This window comes from Atractosteus spatula, chromosome 12 (assembly GCF_055471065.1).
Source record: "Atractosteus spatula isolate fAtrSpa1 chromosome 12, fAtrSpa1.hap1, whole genome shotgun sequence".
NCBI classification, from domain to species: domain Eukaryota; kingdom Metazoa; phylum Chordata; class Actinopteri; order Semionotiformes; family Lepisosteidae; genus Atractosteus; species Atractosteus spatula.
Window position 1 is genome coordinate 43,403,329 of NC_142717.1, and position 20,407 is coordinate 43,423,735.

General features: G+C 42.8%; 3 protein-coding genes across 7 annotated transcripts in view; 2 read left to right on the top strand and 1 right to left on the bottom strand.

The window, feature by feature from the left end:
- Positions 1–258: 258 nt before the first annotated feature.
- Positions 259–11,295, top strand: mios (missing oocyte, meiosis regulator, homolog (Drosophila)). 3 transcript variants are annotated; one of them, XM_088929828.1, is made up of 11 exons: positions 259–318; positions 730–2,090; positions 2,552–2,650; positions 3,425–3,679; positions 4,240–4,409; positions 4,509–4,574; positions 4,881–5,039; positions 5,788–5,940; positions 7,011–7,215; positions 7,672–7,801; positions 8,438–11,295. In XM_088929828.1, exons 2-11 carry the CDS (start codon positions 794–796, stop codon positions 8,526–8,528), a joined length of 2,625 nt encoding a protein of 874 aa, XP_088785954.1. In that variant the 5' UTR covers positions 259–318; positions 730–793; the 3' UTR covers positions 8,529–11,295. The 3 variants fall into 3 exon arrangements, with proteins under 3 accessions (XP_088785954.1, XP_088785955.1, XP_088785956.1); XM_088929829.1 differs by having other exon boundaries at positions 273–300; XM_088929830.1 differs by lacking the exon at positions 7,672–7,801 and having other exon boundaries at positions 273–300; positions 8,438–8,643.
- A 2,569-nt stretch (positions 11,296–13,864) lies between these two features.
- Positions 13,865–17,076, bottom strand: rpa3 (replication protein A3). Its single transcript, XM_088929026.1, has 4 exons — positions 16,878–17,076; positions 15,908–15,982; positions 15,389–15,497; positions 13,865–14,808 (listed from the first exon to the last, which is right to left on the bottom strand). Exons 1-4 carry the CDS (start codon positions 16,974–16,976, stop codon positions 14,726–14,728), a joined length of 366 nt encoding a protein of 121 aa, XP_088785152.1. The 5' UTR covers positions 16,977–17,076; the 3' UTR covers positions 13,865–14,725.
- A 2,173-nt stretch (positions 17,077–19,249) lies between these two features.
- The window catches only part of umad1 (UBAP1-MVB12-associated (UMA) domain containing 1), a 29,589-nt gene continuing 28,431 nt past the window's right edge, over positions 19,250–20,407 (top strand). The window contains exon 1 of one of the 3 annotated variants that reach the window (XM_088929302.1): positions 19,250–19,291. The gene's annotated coding sequence lies outside the window, so the exon portion shown is untranslated. Of the gene's footprint in view, positions 19,439–19,496; positions 19,603–20,407 lie in introns of those variants that run through there. The other 2 variants (XM_088929301.1, XM_088929303.1) reach the window with 2 other exon arrangements.

The window sequence follows — 20,407 nt, forward strand, 5'->3', positions numbered from 1 at the left end:
AATAAACCTATTACTTGTTCCTTATTATTTTTATTATTAACATTCGCCGACTTGTACAGTATTCCTCATAAGACACATCATGTGTACAAGAATGCTAAACTACATATATTATTAACATTATACACTATTTGGTACTTCTTTTTCTTAGATTCACATAATGGGCGTACATTCAAGTGCGATGCGGTAAGCGGCGCTGTATAATTTAACTCGACTCCTGCGCAAGAACTGCCTGCCACGTAACTTGTTTCCCGGGGAATCATTTTGGTGTAGGACTGTTTTGGTGTCCGATACTACTTTAATGTAAGAAACAAAAACATCGTGAGTTGCAACTGTTATTTTGTGCGTTTCGCATTTTGTCGCGGTGGCTTATCGTTATGGTGCGCATATAGTTTTGTTAATGGAGAAAGGATTTGCTTTAATTGTGTATTAGCTTGAGCTGCCAGTAGCTTGTTTCAGAAGTTTGCTGATCATTTTGTGTTCACGTGAGAGGTTATGATTCTAGATAGAAACTGCGGTTATAATATGGTTTGGTTCAGGTATTTCCTCCCTGCTTCGGGTTGTTCGGATTTCTTAAGAGTTAATATTTCGTGCACGATTCTCTGCAAGCGCAGTAAATAGTAGCTGCTGTCCTTTGGTCACGTTTCCTTAATCCAGTCCTAAAAGAATCATTAAAGTTTGGAAAACACGTTACTTTTCCTAATTTTTGTTGTTGTATTTGTTTCCCCCAAGTGATCCAGTGATGCCTGGATCTTGAGCTCACTGGAGTAGCGGTGATAGTTACTCGCCCAGGAAGATGAGTGCCTCGAAGCCCGATATCCTGTGGTCTCCCCATCACGTTGATCGCTATGTCATCTGTGACTCGGAGCTCAGCTTGTATCGCATCGCGTCGCTGGGGAGCGCGGAGACCAAAGCCGGAGTTCTCCAGCTCTCGGGAGAGACAGCAGCGACGCTGCTGGCCATCAATTCGGACACCCCGTACATGAAATGTGTAGCCTGGTACCCCAGGCCTGAGCCCGAATGCCTGCTTGCGGTGGGGCAAGCGAACGGACGCGTTGTGCTGACCAGTCTTGGACAGAGCCACAACACCAAGTGCAAGGAATTAATGGGCAAAGAGTTCGTCCCGAAGCACGCCAGGCAGTGCAACACTTTGGCTTGGAACCCTGTGGACAGCAACTGGCTGGCCGCCGGACTTGACAAGCACCGGGCCGACTTCTCTGTATTGATCTGGGACATCAGCAGCAAGTTTGCCCCCGAAGCCTCTGTCCCCACTGAGAAACTGCGTCTCTCGGCTGGCGACACCGAGGCGGGCCTGGTGGTGACAAAGCCCCTCTACGAGCTGGGTCAAAATGACGCTTGCCTGTCCCTCTGCTGGCTCCCCCGGGACCAGAAGCTGCTTCTGGCTGGCATGCACCGCAACCTGGCCATTTTCGACCTGCGAAACACGAGCCAGAAGATGTTTGTCAACACTAAGGCCATCCAGGGGGTCACCGTTGACCCCCACTTCCATGACCGAGTCGCTTCCTTTTTCGAAGGCCAGGTGGCCATTTGGGATCTCCGGAAATTCGAAAAGCCGGTGTTGACCTTAACCGAGCAGCCGAAACCTTTGACCAAAGTGGCCTGGTGTCCCACCCGCACTGGACTTCTGGCCACCCTGACTAGAGACAGCAACGTCATCCGTCTGTACGACATGCAGCACACCCCGACTCCCCTCGGCGATGAGACGGAGCCCACCATCATCGAGAGGAGCGTGCAGCCGTGCGAGAACGTCATAGGCTCCTTTGCGTGGCACCCATCCAGCCAGAACCGCATGGTGGTGGTGTCGCCCAACCGCTGCATGACGGATTTCACGGTGTTCGAGCGCATCTCGCTGGCCTGGAGCTCCAACACCTCCCTCATGTGGGCGTGTGGCAGGCATCTGTACGAGTGCACGGAGGAGGCAGAGGCCGGCTCCCTAGAAATGGACATTGCCACTAAAATGAGGCAGCGAGCGCAGTCCAGATATGGCCATGACACTGAGCAGATCTGGAGGAACCACCTTTTAGCTGGTGGGGATGATCCTCAACTGAAATCTCTCTGGTACACTCTGTATTATATCCTTTATAGTAAAACGGTGATCTATGACACGCCCGGTGATTATGTCTGCATCTGAGTCCACATTGCTGTGAGCATCACTCTGCACTTGAGCATTGCTTGCTTGTCCCTTCCTCTTTGTGTCACGGATTTTAATTGTGTACTGCCCTAATGAAACAGCCAACCTTCCCCAGATCACTGTCGAGAGACTGAATGATTGGCTGGAGCTCAGTAATATACCAACTCCCCCCTGCCAGAACCATCATAGTCTCCGATGTGTGTTTTTTCTGTAATATATCCTCTTAAATCCAAATTACAGAGACTGTAAAACAAAGCATAAAAAGTTATATACAGTATATATATGTATGTATATATAATGTGTTACTTTTCTTTTTTAATTGTATTTCTAGCTTATATTTAATTGTACTTCAAGGTTCAGAGCACTTTTTATTTCAGTGTTAATTTCCTATGCATAAACCACTTATGAAACAGTACACTGAAGACCTGGAACAAAAGAACTTGGGGAACAGATTGCCTCTTGTCTATTCAGGCATAAAAAACATAGTGAAGTCAAGCTCAGGTAAGACATTTTTAACACACTTTTTCACTTCAGATAGAATTGGCAGTGTCTTATGATTGAATTGGTCTCCTCTTCCTTTCGATCTTTTTCGCTAATAGTGATTGCAATAGAACATACGGTTTCTTAGAAGTGCACAAAAGCCCAATTTAAGTCATTGGTGTTTCATTAAAAGGTCCAGCAGTGTTTTAAAGACGTTACCACAGTGCAGAAACAGAAAACGCCGAAAGCAGTATGAACCTGTGCAGTGAAGTAGCTTAGCTGTCTGTAGATATGCGTTAGGACCAGATTCTATGGGCAGCAAGTACATTATGATCAGTGTAAGTGTTGAGGAGCTACAATAAAAAAGGTGCATTTTATGTATTGCGTGTGAGATAGTGCTGTCCACATGAATTTTATAATTTTTTGTAATCTCTTTCCCCATTATGCTCCGTGCACAGGAAATAGGCCTAGTCTTGCTCTCGGCACGCTTTGGGGTGTCATAGCTGCCCATACTCTTCTTTAACACTTCTTTTTAAACATCTCTTGGCAGACATTTGAGCTTCAGTCCCATCACACTGCTTTCTATCAAATTGTTGACCAGTGCTAACTGACAGATTCTGGTATCCGAAAGAGAGCTTGCAGGTTCTAGGTTAGAGTAACTGGACTTTTTAATGGTGTTAATGTGTCTGAGCTAAAGATGTTTTTAATGAGCTTAGGTTCAGTAGCTGCGCGTCGGGTTGCCAGCCGTGTCCCGGCGCCGGCAGTGACGGGTGTCCTCTCTCACTGGGCCCGCAGGCACGCTGGAGAGCTGCCGCTGCTGGAACGGGTCTGACCGGCCGGCTGATGTCACCCAGTACCACAGCGAGGAGAGGAGCCTGGCGCTGCGGCTGTGCGGCTGGATTAAGAGAGGCCCGGAGATCGACGTGGAGCCCTTCCTCAAGTCGCTGGAGCAGGAGGGGGAATGGGAGCGAGCGGCTGCTGTTGCCCTCTTCAACCTGGATATCCGCAGGGCCATCCAGATCCTCAACACAGGAGCTTCCTCCGGGAAAGGTGGGGGTCCTGGGATGAGATCCACTTGCCAACAGATTTAAACAACGTACATGCATTGGATACTTGATAATTGGTGCTGATGCTAGCAACTGTGTCTGTTAGGAAGCATCTTTATTCAGAATTGCTGTAATACACATTTTTTTTTCCCCATAGAACCGCGATTCGTATTTTTTTTAGTTGTATATTTCCAAGCAGGAATTTTGAAAACCCTTCTTAAGCGTTATAAGCGTTAAGTCTGCTTTAAAGTTGTCAGGGCTTGTCTGGCGTTGGGAAGGTGCCCTTTGTTCTGAAAAAGGCGCATTATTAACCTGTAAGAAAAAGTAAAGATTTTTCTTTCCCGTCTCAGGTGCAGTTTGGGTCATTCTCCTCCTTGGTTTGTTAACTGTAACACGAGTCACGAAGCAGAGCTACAGTAGCCATGAAACAAGCTGGTGCAGTTGTGTAATGAACGTGTAACTGATGAGCATGTGATCAGAAAACACTGGCCAGCCTAAAAGGGTGGCTAAACGGTTGTTTTGATAGATGTGCTGGAGATTAAGATGTGTGTTTTTGTATTGCAGGGGATTTGAACCTCAATGTTGTAGCGATGGCCCTGTCTGGGTACACTGATGAGAAGAATTCGCTGTGGAGAGAGATGTGCAGTACGCTCAGGCTGCAGCTGAGCAACCCCTATCTCTGTGTGATGTTTGCCTTCCTAACCAGTGAACCAGGGGCATATGATGGAGTGCTGGTATGTTGATATAACTTGTTGATATAAATACACTTGTTGATGTCTGAGGCAAGACAGATTAAAATGGTCTCAACTTATCTTTTCTCTTCCTACCTGCAGTATGAGAGCAGAGTGGCTGTCCGAGACCGCGTGGCTTTTGCCTGTATGTTTTTAAGCGATGGGCAGGTGAGGTGTTTTGTATTCAAAAGTCTATATGCTGACCTGATAAGCTTCAACTCTTATTGTCTAAAGTTAAAAAGGACAGAGCTTAATTACACAATTCTGAGGAAATAAGAATTGGGTCAATAATAAGAGTGATTTGCGGCTGTACGTTGATGTTCCTTTTACTGGGGCATAAGCATTGAACTGAAGTGGACATTTGATTTTTAAGTAGTGTTCGGTATTTTCTGTTGTGGTCGTTTTTGATGATGGAATTTAATTGAATGAGTGTTTTCTTGCTGATGGCACTAATTGGGCTCTTGTGTTTTCCAGCTGCCCCGATTCATTGAGAAGCTGACTAATGAGATGAAGGAGGCTGGGAATCTTGAAGGGATCCTCCTCACCGGCCTGACAAAGGATGGTGTGGATCTGATGGAAAGTTATGTTGACAGAACCGGGGATGTCCAGACAGCTAGCTTCTGCATGCTGAAGGTACTGTGGGTACTTTCTCAGGTCCAAGAGGAACACGAGAGTCCTGGCCAACAGGAGGAGGCCTTTAGGCCCGTCTTCCTTGTTTGGTGACTGAGCAGTTAAGTGGCTGTATAATTATGCCACATCGTCTCTTAAAAAGTTCCTTTGCTACTTAACTTCAACTCTTTGTGTAAAGAAGTATTTTCCTAATCTCAGTCCTAAATGAATTTCCTTTTGGTTTTCATTGGTGTCTTTATTTCATTACCAGATATGAAATAGACATATCTGTATCCGTTAGGATTTTATATACTTGGATCAAATCTCCTTTTTTACAAACTGAGCAAGTTTCACTTCTTTAACCTGTATATGACAATCCTACAATACTAGGGGGAGTCATTCTTGTTGCTCTCCACTGAGCTCTCAGTATCTGCAAAATGAGTGTAATATCATTTTATGGTATGGTGACCAAAATGTAACACAATGCTCTAAATTATGCCTTGCTAGCAAGTATTTTCATTACACCCACTAGTTGGTTGGTCTTTTAGAATTTCAGTAACTTCAATCCATTGTGAGAAAGCTGCTTATTAATGTTGAGTTTTGGGGCAGCCTGAGGTCTGTCCTAAAAGCACAGGGTTCAAGTCGGGACTACACCCTGGATGGGATGCCAGTCACATAGCATATTCCTTCATACAGTAGCTGATGTTCTAAATCACAGGCTTAGCTGTGTGATACAGTGCGTACATTTTGCAGTTTTTCTTTTCCCACAAAGGGTTCTCCTGAAGAAGTTGTCAAGGACAGGAGAGTCCAGTGCTGGATTGAGAGCTATCGCAACTTGTTGGATGCTTGGAGGTTCTGGCACAAAAGAGCAGAGTTTGATATTCATCGGAGCAAACTGGACCCTAGCTCTAAGCCCCTGGCACAGGTGAGGCGGGCTTCTGAATTCATGACCAACCTTTAGACATATGCTGCCCAATGAATAGACAGTGCTACAAAAAAATTCAAATGACAGAATCCATTAATTCACCCACCAACATCAAACAGCATGTTTAATGTCGTTTTATTGGCTTTTTGCACAGTAAGATTGCAATATTAAATGCTCTTTTTTAATGCATTACATCTTCAGTATAATGAAATGATTTGTGGAACTGCTTACTTTTTTGATTTAGGGGATCAGTCTGTACTTGTTCTGTATGTTACTGAAAAGCTGTTTGTGTAGACCGATGGTAGTATATTTCCTCTCAACCAGAGATATCTCCCTTATGGTTTTTAACAGAAAAAAAGGTATGGCCCAGGTGTAAGCAGACATTAACATCCATTAACTAAAATATGACAAAAAGGTGATGACTTCAGTGCGGTCTTATTTGGCAAAAGTGCTGTGTTTTATTTCCTTTCTTTTTACTTCTGCTGTCTATCTACTATTGCACAACTTGAGTTTTTTGAAAGTCCACTCCTAAATGAAATGTGTTATTTTCTTAATGTACTGTGATATGATAAAGAAAGCTTACTTCATCAGGTTTGTGGGTCAGGCGCCGCATGTCTTTTAAAAATCTGATGAAATAGTGTAATGTATTGCAAAGGTGGTTTGTGGAAGATATTTCAGTTATTTATATGCATAGATCTATGGATTTCTATTTAAACGTGATAGGTTTATGATTTCACCACATGATGGTGCTGTTAGCATAGCACTTTATATGGATGATTCAGAGAGCTACACAGTCTGTAGTATGTTCTTTAATTAAAAAAAAACATTTTCATATGAATTACTCTAAAACAGTTTGTTGTTAGCTGTTATATGTGAAAAGGTCTGGTATTTTGGGAGCCATCTGGGATTCTCATGTTTCCCAGGTATGAGTGAAAAGCGTGCAACAGCTCGGCATTTTGGGGTGTCATGTACACAGAAGGGTGCCAGACTGGCAGCAGGGTGAGGAAAAGAGGTACAGTCTGCAGCGCACCTTAACGTGCTTCCCCCCTGTCCCCACAACGGCTGCGCAGGTGTTCGTGAGCTGCAACTTCTGCGGGAAGTCCATCTCCTACAGCTGCTCGGCCATGCCTCACCAGGGCCGGGGCTTCAACCAGTACGGAGTGAGCAGCTCTCCCACCAAGTCGAAGGTGACCAGCTGTCCGGGCTGCCGCAAGCCCCTGCCCCGCTGTGCCCTGTGCCTCATGAACATGGGCACCCCAGTATCCAGCTGTCCAGGTACCTGGGGGGGTAGTTTTAGGGCATAGCGACACCTTTAGGAGGACGAATCCCGGTGCGCCTAGTCTTAAGTAGGTTTTCGGACAAGCTGTTGAAAGCTTGGAACTTTAGTGACAAACAATAAAAACTACCAAACAAAGGACATTATCTGTTCAAGTAGGGAGCTGTATCAGCATGCGTAGGCTGCAAAGGAACAAGTACAGGTTTATCCCACGCTGAAAACAGAAGAACAGAAGTTTCGGTTGTGGAGCCTTCTTCACACCCGAAGAAGGCTCCACAACTGATACGTTATGTTTCTTTTCTTCTCTTCTCATCGTGGAATAAACCTGTACTTGTTCCTTGACATCATCTTTTCTCAGTCTCGTGTAGGGATGGAGGCAGAAAGACATGGCGCCACGCTGGCTGCCAAGATGACCATGTTGTGGGTACATTCTGATTTTTCCCCATCTGTGCTAGGAACCGGGAAGTCGGACGAAAAGGTAGACCTCAGTAAAGACAAGAAGCTGGCCCAGTTCAATAACTGGTTCACCTGGTGTCACAACTGTCGGCACGGAGGCCACGCGGGACACATGCTGAGCTGGTTCAGGTGAGACAGGGGCCCAGGGGCCCGGGGTCCGGCTGCACTCTCCTGTACTTCCAGCCCACTGTGATGTCTGACCGTGCATGTGAAATAGACACCTCGACTGCATTTCCACTTTCATCAAGGATTTCAGGGAAAGAGCATTTTACGATTTATAGAAGTTTAAGTAGGGAGCTGCGTCGGCTTGCGTAGGCTGCAAAGGAACAAGTAAAGGTCTATTCCAGACTGAAAACAGAAGAAAAGAAACGCAATGTTTCGGCTGTGGAGCCTTCTTTGGGTGTCTTCAGATGTCCACACCTGAAGAAGGCTCCACAGCCGAAACGTTGTGTTTCGCCTGGAATAAACCTTTACTTGTTCTTTTACAGTTTATTATCTGAAGTAGACTAATGCAGAACTACAGCAAATTGTAACATAACACCACAAATGCGTATAAAAGTGATTTTTTTTCAGGCCTGAAGAGCAAATTAGAGTTCCACGCTGCTTTGATTACATCCTCATTGAGTTTTTGGATTTTTAGGTTGCATAATAATAAGCTTATTTCTCCTACGATGCTGAATGAAAACGAATTAAGCTTAGAGCATCTTGCTCAAAAGGAAACAAATGCAGTTGGAGGTGCTGAAACTGTGTACTTTCCTTCTGCAGGGATCACCATGAGTGCCCTGTCTCTGCTTGCACCTGTAAGTGCATGCAGCTGGATACTACGGGAAATTTAGCCCCGTCAGACACTGCCTAAACATGAAGGATGACACTCAACGCCCTGCTTCCTGCAAAGTGTCTTTCAGATGCCTTCGTATATACCTCTTTGACGAGAAGCACTCAAGGCTCTGGAGTAAAGCACAGAAGAAAATTTCCATCATCCATCCAAGCAGTTTGATGTGTGAAAGGTTTTGATGGGTTGACAGGCATGTGCTCCTGAAACCAGCCTGTCAAGAGTGTCAACTATGTCTTGTTCAGCAGATCGGGGCCATTCACTGTCACAGACCCCCTCCAGGATCTGCCGTAGTTTCAATTCTGAGCTCCCTTCAGGGAAATTTCCCCGCTGACACTGAATAGTCCTTGAACCTATCATGTGAGACAAACCCAGAATTAAGTACTGGCACTGTCTGAAACGCGAGGCTGAAATAATGACATGCCTTCGAACAACAGACAGCTGAGTCGTACAGGCCATTAGTTGCTTTATTGAAACTGCCCATGCTAAAAAAAAGGGAAAAAAATAACATTGCTACCTTTCAGTTCACAGAAGTCCGTAAAATCATAGTTATGTTTAAAAAATCTTAAATTATTTAAAAAACATAGTATAAATGACCATTATAAAATAAGATGTAGATTATTGCTTGTTTGTGTTTTAAACATTTTGGGCTGATGTGTGCTTGGGGAAATGCAAGGGCTTACACTTTTTCCTGATTATATTGCTAATGAGTTAAATAGTATACTTGAATATTTGATTATGCATATTTTACATTTTGATAAAAACAAATGTTCTGTATAATCTTGTATATCTACATTTATTCCTTATAAAGGATTTCTATACACATGGAAGGGACAACAAAAGAAATTTAAGTTTGTATTTTCAGATCCTAAAGAATGTTTTCTAAAATTCAGTTTTTCTTTTTACGTTTCTGCAACTTAGTATGTCAAAAGCTCTGGGGCGGAGAATACAACTACATTTTTTGTGTTGAAGCTCGTAAATAAATTGAGATGTCTGAAGTACAGTATTTCACAATGTGACCATTTGTGTACTTAAATTTTATTACTGATGTTCTTCCTTCTGGGCTTAGTATTAGCATTCCTAATTTAAAAACCTCAAGGCATATCTCAGCATGTTGTAGCCTGAGAATCCAGTAGAACTCCAGAGTACGAGTATTGTATGAAACTAATGCAGAACATAGATCAGGGAACTGTTTGGAATTAAGTTGTTCTTGTTCAGATGCAGAGTATGTTGCTTTCATGAAATATTGAAATTTTATGCATAGCTTCAGGTGCCAAAACTACACGTGCTTGGACAAAACGACAGGCAGCTCAATCTGGGACGCGTTTGTGCTCCGTCTTGATTGTGTATGAAGTTTAATTTTAAAGTTACCAAAATAAACATGTTTTCCTCTGTTTACTTAGCAGCATCAGGCTCTTAAACTGTGCTTCATAGTATAGAAACGTATTTAGCAAGAATCTTTGCAGTACACATCTGTGCCCGCACAGAGATGTGACGGCTGGCTCCAGTGTCTCGCGGCCCCAGGATCCTGGGTTCCATTCCGATTTTATCTGCCTGTGTGGAGCTCGCATGTTCTCTTCAGAAGCGCTAGTCTGACCTCCCAGAGGCAAGCTCCACTCCCGTTTCCTGTGGCCCTGCGATGGATGAGTCCCTCCTTGTGCAGGGAGAGCAGTTGTGCTGTTTGTCCCTCCGGTTTGCTCCGGTTTGCTCCCTCCGGTTCTGGGACTGGTTTGGCACACCAGGAAAAGGTGGATGAATGATTTTGCCAGTTAACATATAACAAGATAGTCTTTAATACAAGGCAGAGTTCACTTATACTGTACAGATATTGCAAGGAACAAGTCCAATTTTAAAATCCTCCCCCCCTTAAAATTACAAATCAAATAAAGTATTGGTAGTTTTTAGTACCAGTATTTTCATATTAATATGGGGTGGCATGGTGGTACAGCAGTTTGCATTGCTGCCTTGTAGCACTGGGATCCTGGGTTTGAATCTTGCTGTGCTATCTGTGTGGACTTTGAATGTTCTCCCTGTGCTTGTGTGGAGTTCCCTCAGGTGCCCCTGTTTCCTCCCACTAAGGACATCCTGGTACAATTGGCCTCTGGGAAAATTGGCCCTGGACTGAGTGTGTGGGTGTTTGTGGGTGTCTGTCCTGCGATGGACTGGAGTCCATTAGTATTATTATACTCCCTTGCATGGAATATGAAGGCATAATATATTAACTTTTTCAGAGGCTTCATGGAGAAAAAAAAAAACAAATTGTTTGGCATTACAGTGGCTTATGCTGCACTTGGAGGCTAACTGCAGTACAAAACAGCAGGCCCTTTTCTGATATCATTTGATTTGTGAAATGACTCCATGGTATTTAAATAGAATAACTTCATATTTATCCTTTTGTTTTTTGATGTCCAAAACTTCTCGAATTCCTTAATTATAATGCATTTGAATTTTTTTCACTTCACATTAAGGAACGTCACTCCAGGAAAATGAAACAGAACACTGGAAAGCTGAATTTAAAAATAAATCATAAAGAAAAAAAAAGCTTTGGACTTCTAGACAGTATGACAGTAGTTTTAGGTATGAATTTCAGAATTAACATTTCTGTTGCCTTGTAGTGTCCAACTTTTATTGCCAAATCTGACTTCTCGGAGGTCATGGTACTACTGTGTCCTTATCTGCTGCACAGAAAGAACAGGTATTTAAAATAAAAGAACCATTAACATTCTACTTGTTATTTAAATGAGTTACATAATGTACTTGAAATTTTAATGAAAATAAATAATCTTAATGCTGTTTTGATGTTTGTTTTGAAAACCCTTGTCTTGAAGAAAAAGAGAGGTCAACAAATAAATCTCAGATCCAATACGTTTGCGTGTGTTCTGCGTTGATCTCATCTTCTCTGACAGTGCATACTTCTGTAAATTAAAAAAAGGAACTGTTTGTCATTCTCATATTATGTCATTTGATAATGATGGGTCTAATGGTTGTACTGTATGTGAATGATCATATTCTGTTGGAATACAACTGAGAAACTTAGCCTCTAGCATTTTTTCTAAACCCAAGAACAGGACTAGACAAATGTAAAAAATATAATTCCTTATTTTACTGCACAACTGCTATGAAGCCCTCTTGTACATCCAACTAGACTGCTGACAGTAAATGTCACAAATATCAAAAACAGCGCTGACATTTTAACTGCATACAGACTTTTTTATTTGATTTTGCTGTGCCAATAAAATTGCTTACATAGACAGTTTGAAGTTAAAATATATTTCAGGCGAGTATTCCCCTTTATGTAAAGGGCCCTTTTTTCTTAGACAAAAATGGCTGTAATGCCCCTTGGAAAGAAACTGTTTCATAAATATAGTGAGCAGTTTGTTTTGAGATTCGCATATTATATGCACCAAATGCAACCAAACATTCGTCAAGGATGAAAAGGAGGGACTAAATTCCTTGAACTGTGCATGCGAAATGTAAACCCAGTTTAACTACAAAAATGTATAGGATCTGTGTAATATTTAACAAGACATGTCTTAAGGTCTTGTTCCCTACACAGTGATGCCACGATAAACTAGATGTTGAGTGTAACCAAGCATGGAGTGTGCTAAACTTGAATATCATAGTATGCTGTTGCAAACTATTTTAGATGTCACACTGCATGAGTGCACATTACAATGACAAGCATAATATCCACATCTGTATGCTGTGCACAAACGTGCTCTGGATAGGCTTGGTGGCAGTTCTGTTATGTTTTGGGGGAGGTGTCACCCATTCAGGAGATCACAGCTAGGGAGTGTGATGGCAGCCTAACACAATATAGATTCAACATTCTCAGCTCGCTACTGACTGGTCAGGGACTTGTACTTCAACGGGAAGTGAAATGGGTGCCAGTACCTTCCACCCCATGGTAAACCATTAAGAGAAGATGAACAAAAAGAATAGGTTATTCATGAGGATCAACCCATTCTTGTTTAGAATAACTGCTTACACTTATATAGTGCTTTTCTGGACACTCCACTCAAAGTGCTTTACAGGTAATGGGGATCCCCTCCACCACCAGCAGTGTGCAGCCCCACCTGGATGACGCGATGGCAGCCATAATGCACCTGTACACTCACGACACACCAGCTCTCAGTGAGGAGAACAGAGTGATGAAGCCAGTTCAGAGATGGGGATTATTAGAAGGCCATGATTGGTGAAGGCCAGGACACCAGGATAACACCCCTACTCTTCGAGAAAAGCCCTGGGGTTTTTAACAACCAGAGACAGGACCTCGTTTTTACGTCTCATCCAAAGGATGGCGCCTTTTTTTACACTATAGGTTCCCTGCCACTATAGTGGGGCATTAGGACTCGCACAGACCACAGGGTGAGCGCCCCCTACTGACCTCACTAACACCTCTTCCAGCAGCAACCTTAGTTTTTCCCAGGAGTCTCTCATCCAGGTACTGGCCAGGCTCACACCTGCGGAGCTTCAGTGGGCTGCCAGTTGTGAGCTGCAGGGTGATATGGCTGCTGGCCATCCTCTAAATAAGATGAGCAGCAGTTCTACATTTCAATCACTCCATTGAACTTTTTGTCATTTTGATTTGAATAGACAAGTGCATTTCTAAAGTTCTCAAGCTTAAGGCTGTAAAATGCTGAAGATTTTAGAATGCTGTTTGCAGGCAGCACTTCCATGTAATGATTATTAATTAATCTGACAGCTGTGTTCTTTTTTACACTGTATATAAAATTGTCAAAGATAATTAATGCAAGTTTGTAAGATCGAAGTAGGAATGTTTTCTTTCCACTTGTGTGTGTGTGGGGGGGAGGGTTACAGATATACTTACGTGAACTGTAATACAGCAGTTTGGAACATCACTTTTTGGGTCCTTTAATAGTGTCAGAATGAAGCTTTAGGAATTAGTTTATGATTATGTGGACCCTAGATCTTGAGGGACTGCGAAAAATGCTTTTTCAGAGTTTTCAGAACTGGAACTCGCAGTCAAAGATTATGGGTACCCTTCAGGTGACTGGCATGTATATATACAGACAAAGGAACAAGTAATACTGTATGTTTATTCTATGCTGAAAAGAGAAGAAAGAAAACACAACGTTTCAGCCATGGAGCCTTCTTCAGGCGGCACCTTGACCACCTCTGTGGTTGTCACCTTGACACCTGAAGAAGGCTCCACGGCTGAAACGTTGTGTTTTCTTTCTTCTCTTTTCAGCATGGAATAAACCTATTACTTGTTCTTTTGCAGCCTACGCATGCTGACGCAGCTACCCACCTGAACTACATACAGACAATTTGTTTCAAATAAACATTACAGAACCACAACTGTAAACTTAATCTATTAATAATACATTGATGCAGTAAGTCTTTACACCAATTATATTTTAATGGTATGCTTGCTTTACATAGTATATTCTTTCACCAGAATAGTTTTAATAAACTGAAGACCCAACTTCAGAGGAAAAAAAAAGTTGGACTGGGTCTTGACAGAAGGTGATAAACGTCTAAGAATGACCATGTCTGCCAAACACAGGGCTTATAGGAGTGTTGCAGGGTTATAAACCTGTCAAGAACGTTTCCATTTTTAAAAACCATGGAAAGAACATTAACCCATTACGAAAAATACTGCAGTTTTGTATGATATATTTCTAGTAGCACAATTGTTAAAGTAAGGGAGAGTGAGTGCAATACAGTTCAAATAGTTCATGTTTGAAAGTAAAATAGTAAAACTTATAGACTACAAAATAACACTGTGCTAGTGAAAAACTGAATTTCAATATTTGACAGTATTGAATACAATTAAGCTGCTGAAATACATGTTGCCCCAAAAACCATTTCCATTAGTTTCAAATACCATAAAACCATAAAATTATGTCTAAAAACATAATCAGATCTAAACGTTTATTGTATAATCCAATATCCTATAATTTCAAAGAAATGGTTTCAAACATTTTTTGCAAGAGAGGACAAACAGAAAAACTCAAAAAAATTGCAGGTCATATAATTCAGTATCTTAAAATCAATTCACAACAATCACAAAAACAGAACCAATGCAAGAGCTCTAGTGATTAAAAAGCTTCACAGTCAGTCAATGGGTTAATGACATCTCATTTATCGTTTCATTTCTTATGGCAAGGGTCTCAAAACTAGAAGACATCTGCTCAGTTTCCAGAGGGCATGAACTTTACAGAGATTTTGACAGTTTGCTTCGACAGCCAAGAGCATCACTCAGTTGCTGAGATTTCAAAAGGATAATACTGGGGAAAATCATGAATTATTTTCAGGGCTTCATTGTATAGCCCCATATCTGCAATGGAATCAGAAAAAAAAAGATATTAAACTATACACTTTCATTAAAAAACAGCTTTCTCCAAACAAATCACACATGAATTGTTCTTGGTTCTGTGAAGCACAGCAAGTAGAGCTAATACTTTCCAAATGAACATCGTGTTTCTTTATCAGGATACGAGGGCTGGGAAGAGACAATAAGAGAAGGGAAGTTTGTCTGCAGCAGTGAGGCAACCTGCTAAGTTCTTCACTGTGCCTCGTTGCTCATTTCAATGCACAAAACGTCTTGCGGACTGTGTGCTGAAGTTACTATTACTATTGGTACAATCTGGAATGGCTCTTCAACTGCCGATTCCCAAGAACAACGTCGGTTCGTCCCGCAACACCTGGGCGCGAACCCGGGTCTCCGGCGTAACGCTACAGGGAACCAGCCGAGTGAACTAAAGGAGACCTCCCCCAGCCCGGGCGGCTGAGGTCCCTGCTACGCGCAGGGAGGGCGATGACGTCACCCTGTCCGAACGAGCTCCGCTACAAACGCGCCACAAGATCTGAGCCGGACTCTGGTAGAATGTGGCAAAGCAGATGTGCTTCTCACTCACCGAAGCTGTTCTTGTCCTCCCGGAGCGAGGTGTATGTGCTGGCCATTATGGTAGCTTTAGGTGTAACCCGGCCTATGACCTCCACGACCCCACTCAGCTCCTCTTCTAGCTAAGCGAAACAATCAAGAAGCAGGAGTTAGCCAATAAAGATGATCTATTCAGCGGTCCATCATAACAAAGCTCTTTATTCCTGGCGAGAGATGCAACCACCTGGAAGCACTGGTGCATGGAAGAACACCAGTCTCACGTCAGAAGTCACAATAACCTCAAATAACCTCTGCAATTCATACAGAACAAACATGTTTGTGAAATACACTAAACGGACGCCTTTGATTCTACTTAGTAAAGCAATAAAGTACAAGGCATTACTTCCATACTGACCCTCTGGAGTACAATCTGAACTGGCCCTATCTAACAAATCCAATACAATCTTACAGTCTTAAAGAGCACTTCTTAAACACAAGGAATGAACAGACGTTTCTTGATAAGATTGATATCGGAGCGGTTTTAGAAACCTACGGGTTCATGGAGCTCCACTGAAACAGCCTTGCCTTCTCCGTCAGAAAGGGAAAGAGATTTCCCAGAGGGGTGAACCTGGGGAAAGCAGAGATCGGGTGAGACACGCGTGGCTACAGGGGCTCTGCTGTGCTCTCAGCCACGACAGCCCGCACAGTGACAAGAGTTTCAGAGCCGCAGCAGCTCGTATTCGCCCACAAAGCAGGCACGGACCGAGAGGTTAAAATTCAAGGGTTGACTCGGGAATTGTTCAGGGATTAACAGTAAAATAACACAATAGCTGAAATCACTGCGACCAGACTGATCGGAGCTCTTTCGATGTTTAATGTTTTGTTTCCGTGGCCGTTGACTTGTTTTTCTACACCCCGACGTCACACGTCTCTCTCAGGTGCAGCTAAGCCATTTTGATTTCAAAACTAACCTACTGTACATGTGCACCCATTTATACAGCGGTGTACTTTACTGGGGGTAATTTTAAATGAAGAACCTAACTGGACCACAGCAGCGTCTCGCCTCGGGTTTGAGCTCACAGCCTTCTAGTTGTGTGTCCATAGCGCCAAACCAACGCCAGCATTAGATGTAAATAACATTACAAAGCTCGTCTAGATCGCTTGTAAAAAAAAAAAGTTGTATAACACACTGCATCCTAGAAAAATACTTTCACCATTTTCATTTCAGCATCAACATGAGCTCACAGTTTTGTTTTCCCGACACAACCTCAACAACCCGATTTCAGCCTTAAGGCCTGAGGTTATGTCTTTCGCTGACAGGGTAATTAACAATAATTACGTGATACACAGTTTCTGAACAGACCCTTGATTTGGTAGACTACAAATCCACCCCGAGAACGGAGGGGGTAAATTTAACACTGTTCTACCAACTCCACATGCCTGATAATATTATTGAACAAGCAACACTACCGACTGTTTCTACTTTCCTACCTAGCCGAGAAACATACAAACCACTCACGCACCTTTTCGACGCGTCCCACGAAACACACCGGTTTATTAACATACTGAGAGAGCATACTGGCATTAATGCGAACTTTAGGACCTGCAAATATATCTGCCATGATCACAATTTAACAGCGGCAACAGCCAGCGCGGGAAATCTCTCATTTCCGCCAAGGAGGCGATTCCCCGCCTGCGTCACTTTTCCCTACCCGATTTCGTGAGGACGACACGCCCTACTCAAACACGGAAGGAGGCAGTGTGTGGGCGTGGCCTCGACGAAAGTCTGCTTGTGATTGGATACAACCCAATAGTAACCCGCGAGCCACCGCGCCATTGGTCACGCCCCCTCCATTAGCGAGAGAGACCTGGTAGTCACACAGATACAAGCCTTACCTAGAGAACTGTGGCGATAGAGATAGACGAATTTAGACTAGTTCCAAATCACGGCCCTTGGTAAACTGAAACTGAATGAAAACAACTCCCAGAACTTTAAGGAGAGTGATGCCTCCTGCGGTTTACGGGCCGTGTCGCTACACGAATTCGGGTATTGATGGTTCCTGCTTTGAGCCTGCGCAGTAGCGAATCCTTGAAAGCGCACATGTGCGGTGCTCTCCTGTTTACAAAGGACTAAGTGCGCATGTATTTGTATAGAGATCTCAGTAGTTAACTGGGATCCGGGGTGTTTTTTTTAAATGTATTTTAATTAGGAAATAGACTTAACATAGATATGCGTTTGGCGCTCTGACTGTAACCTGTCTTACTCAGAAATGGTGTTTCAAAATAGTGAACAGCAGACAAGGGAAACTGGTATCTTGTTCCAAAGTTACAGTAGCTTAACAGCTTTTTGTAAATAATATATTTTTTACACAGCACGCTGCCGGGGATATTATAATTGTGTTATGCAATTTCCCCCGCAAATTTACAAACCAGATGTCCGTTTTATGTGGAGTAATTTTAATTGTGCACCAAGAAAGTTTATCAATTAGAAAACCGCAAGCTGGTGTTGAAGGCTTTGAAGCAAGCTCCTAAGCAGTTTAACAGTGCGAATAAACTACGAGGAAACGAGAAGAATGTTTAAATATTTCAAAAGTTGGTCTATGCCCATTGTGTGTGAGGTGTGTGGAATATGTACATTAGCCGTTCCTAAAACAGCAGATATCTTAGGTCTGAGAGCAGGATAGCGGCGAGACACCCAATGTGATTTATGTACGAACCCATTTTTCCAGATGATAACTTTATTGGCACTAGCATGATGCCCATCATGTCTGGTGCTCATTGATCCGTCCTTGAACAGCAGTGTGCGTGAGAGCAGCTGCGTTTCAGTAAGCAGTTGACCACCCAGTGTCGGTGGGAAGATGACCTAAAAGCATTTAAAGCACAAACAGAAAGTAGCTTTGGTTCGGGAGTTCTGCTATTTTTCAATTCAGTCATATGGGCTTCATAGTAGGCTGCGCAGTTTCAGTGTAGTACTGCCACCTACTGTAGCGGAGTAGAAAGTGCACAGAGTAAACACCTGGTTTATCTTGATCTAATAAGTCGTTAATATTCACTCGTGTTCTCACGTTCATTCCAGCCTGGACTCTTAATTGGAAGAGTGACTTGAATCACATATTCACTACCTGTCTTTACTCCTTAAAAACCTGGTAGACTACCCTCCAGGAAGACCAAGTGTGAATATTGCTGTATAAATTCTACAAAAACCAACACATTTCTTAGATACTTTTAATAAAAACGTATCTTAAGACTTGCTACATCTTTCTGATGTAAATTAACTTGCATGAATCATTTTTTTCTGTGGGATTTCCCCACTGAAATGTAGTCTACAGATTCCGATTCCTGATCCACTCTGACTAAAAAGTATTCACTCCCTTCCAATGATGTCCCACTTTGCTGAATTATAAATGATGTTTATAGAACTTTATAAAAGCATGTGTTAATGGGCTGCTTCTCTGCTCAAAGACTGGATATCTTGTCAAGAGGAAATCCCGGTTCAGTTTGTTCGACACCTAAAACTGGGATGAAAATTCACCTTTCAGAGGAACAATGATTCAAAGGACAGGCCTAAGCTACACTGCTGTGTCTCAGTAAGAAGAGAGTAATTGTCCTTAAGTGGCTCAATCCTGACGTGAATCTGGTAATAAAAACTGTGACAAGACTTGAAAATGGCTGTTCATCACTGATCCCCTACCAACGTGTCAGAGTTTGAGCACGTTTGCAAAGAAGATCGGGCAAAAATTGCACCATCCCACTTTGAAAAGGTAGTAATGAGTTAGCCTGTTCAGCCTAGAAATTGTCCTGTGCACCGTTCTCCTAGCGCGGTTTAAATGAGCGCTGCTCGTTCAAACTGGAAATTTGCTGATCTCCCCTAGAAGGGGGGGCGCATTACTGTGACGTCACAAGAGGAAGCTGACAGCTGACTGTAAACAGCACGCACGTACGTAGCTTCAGTAACGGTTTAAAGTTTAATATTTTAAACAAAAAAAACACAATTACTATAACTCGAAACTGGCATTTATTTATAACGTTAGATTAATCCCTTTTATTTTGGCTCTGTCAGCGTTTACCCGTAAACAACAGCGCTGTAAGTACCATTGGTGTGGGCGTGAAGTGACGGCGCGTCAGCTGTGTTTCAGGGACCCGAGTTCGGCACCGATCTCCCAGTGAAGAGCAATACTATGCCAGATAATAAGGGTCTGAGCTAAGGAAACTCGTTAAAACAAAGGATTATGAACTGTTTGCGATGATGTAAGAGGTGTCTTAGTGAACCCATATTAATATGTGAACAGTTCTTTATATCCTGTTTCTGCATAAGGCATTTTATTCTTGACGTTTCCGTCAGAACAGTACAGCTCCAAATGTTTTTTTGTTACACTTGCTGTGTCGAGTGGCTTAATTGCGTCTTAACGATGTGCGTTAGGGAATGGTATTGTATGTATTATGTTATGCCAGTGGTGCACTTTTGCAAAATACTTTTTCTCCCGTGCATATCATTTTGATTGTCCCTGAGTGGAGAGGAATGGACAGATGATCTGAATGAGCTGATGTGGAGTACCTTAGCAGTAGGTTTGAACGGAAGAGTGATGCTCTGTTAATGTTAATGTCGATAAACTGCAAAGGTGATGGGACTTGGCTGTCCAGGGAAAGGCTAGGCAGCTCTTCCAGTGTGAAAAGGTTGTCTTAGCTTGTGATATTGGGTTCCAGCCCTTGTTTTGAGGAAGTGTAAGTCTCAGCAGTCACTTGCCAAAGTGTATGCATACTATTTTTTTCCACACTGACTCTTTTACTATGGCCAAGAACTGCAGGACAGTTCTTTTTCTTGGTACATAATTCCTAGCTAACATTGACTACATGGACATACCGATCAGGACTGGTAACCCATTGTACTTTTATCACCGCTATGAATAGTTTGTTTAACAGATGCCCTAACTGAGGCGACATCACATTTGTACAAAGTTCACATTCCATGTGATGCGATAGATGTGGTAACATCAGTGAAATAAAAGTAACGAAAGGACACGCAACACAGCAGCTGTGCAAAGCTAAAACGAGC

Bases quoted from the DNA above. Each gene is read 5' to 3' on its own strand.
- mios (XM_088929828.1), top strand. From the start codon at position 794: ATGAGTGCCTCGAAGCCCGATATCCTGTGGTCTCCCCATCACGTTGAT. The intron at 4,575-4,880 runs GTGAGGTGTTTT...TGTGTTTTCCAG, and splicing joins TGTTTTTAAGCGATGGGCAG to CTGCCCCGATTCATTGAGAA. The intron at 5,941-7,010 runs GTGAGGCGGGCT...ACGGCTGCGCAG, and splicing joins GCTCTAAGCCCCTGGCACAG to GTGTTCGTGAGCTGCAACTT.
- rpa3 (XM_088929026.1), bottom strand. From the start codon at position 16,976: ATGGCAGATATATTTGCAGGTCCTAAAGTTCGCATTAATGCCAGTATG. The intron at 15,498-15,907 runs GTAGGTTTCTAA...TGTTTCGCTTAG, and splicing joins CAGTGGAGCTCCATGAACCC to CTAGAAGAGGAGCTGAGTGG. The intron at 14,809-15,388 runs GTGAGTGAGAAG...ATTCCATTGCAG, and splicing joins GGAGGACAAGAACAGCTTCG to ATATGGGGCTATACAATGAA.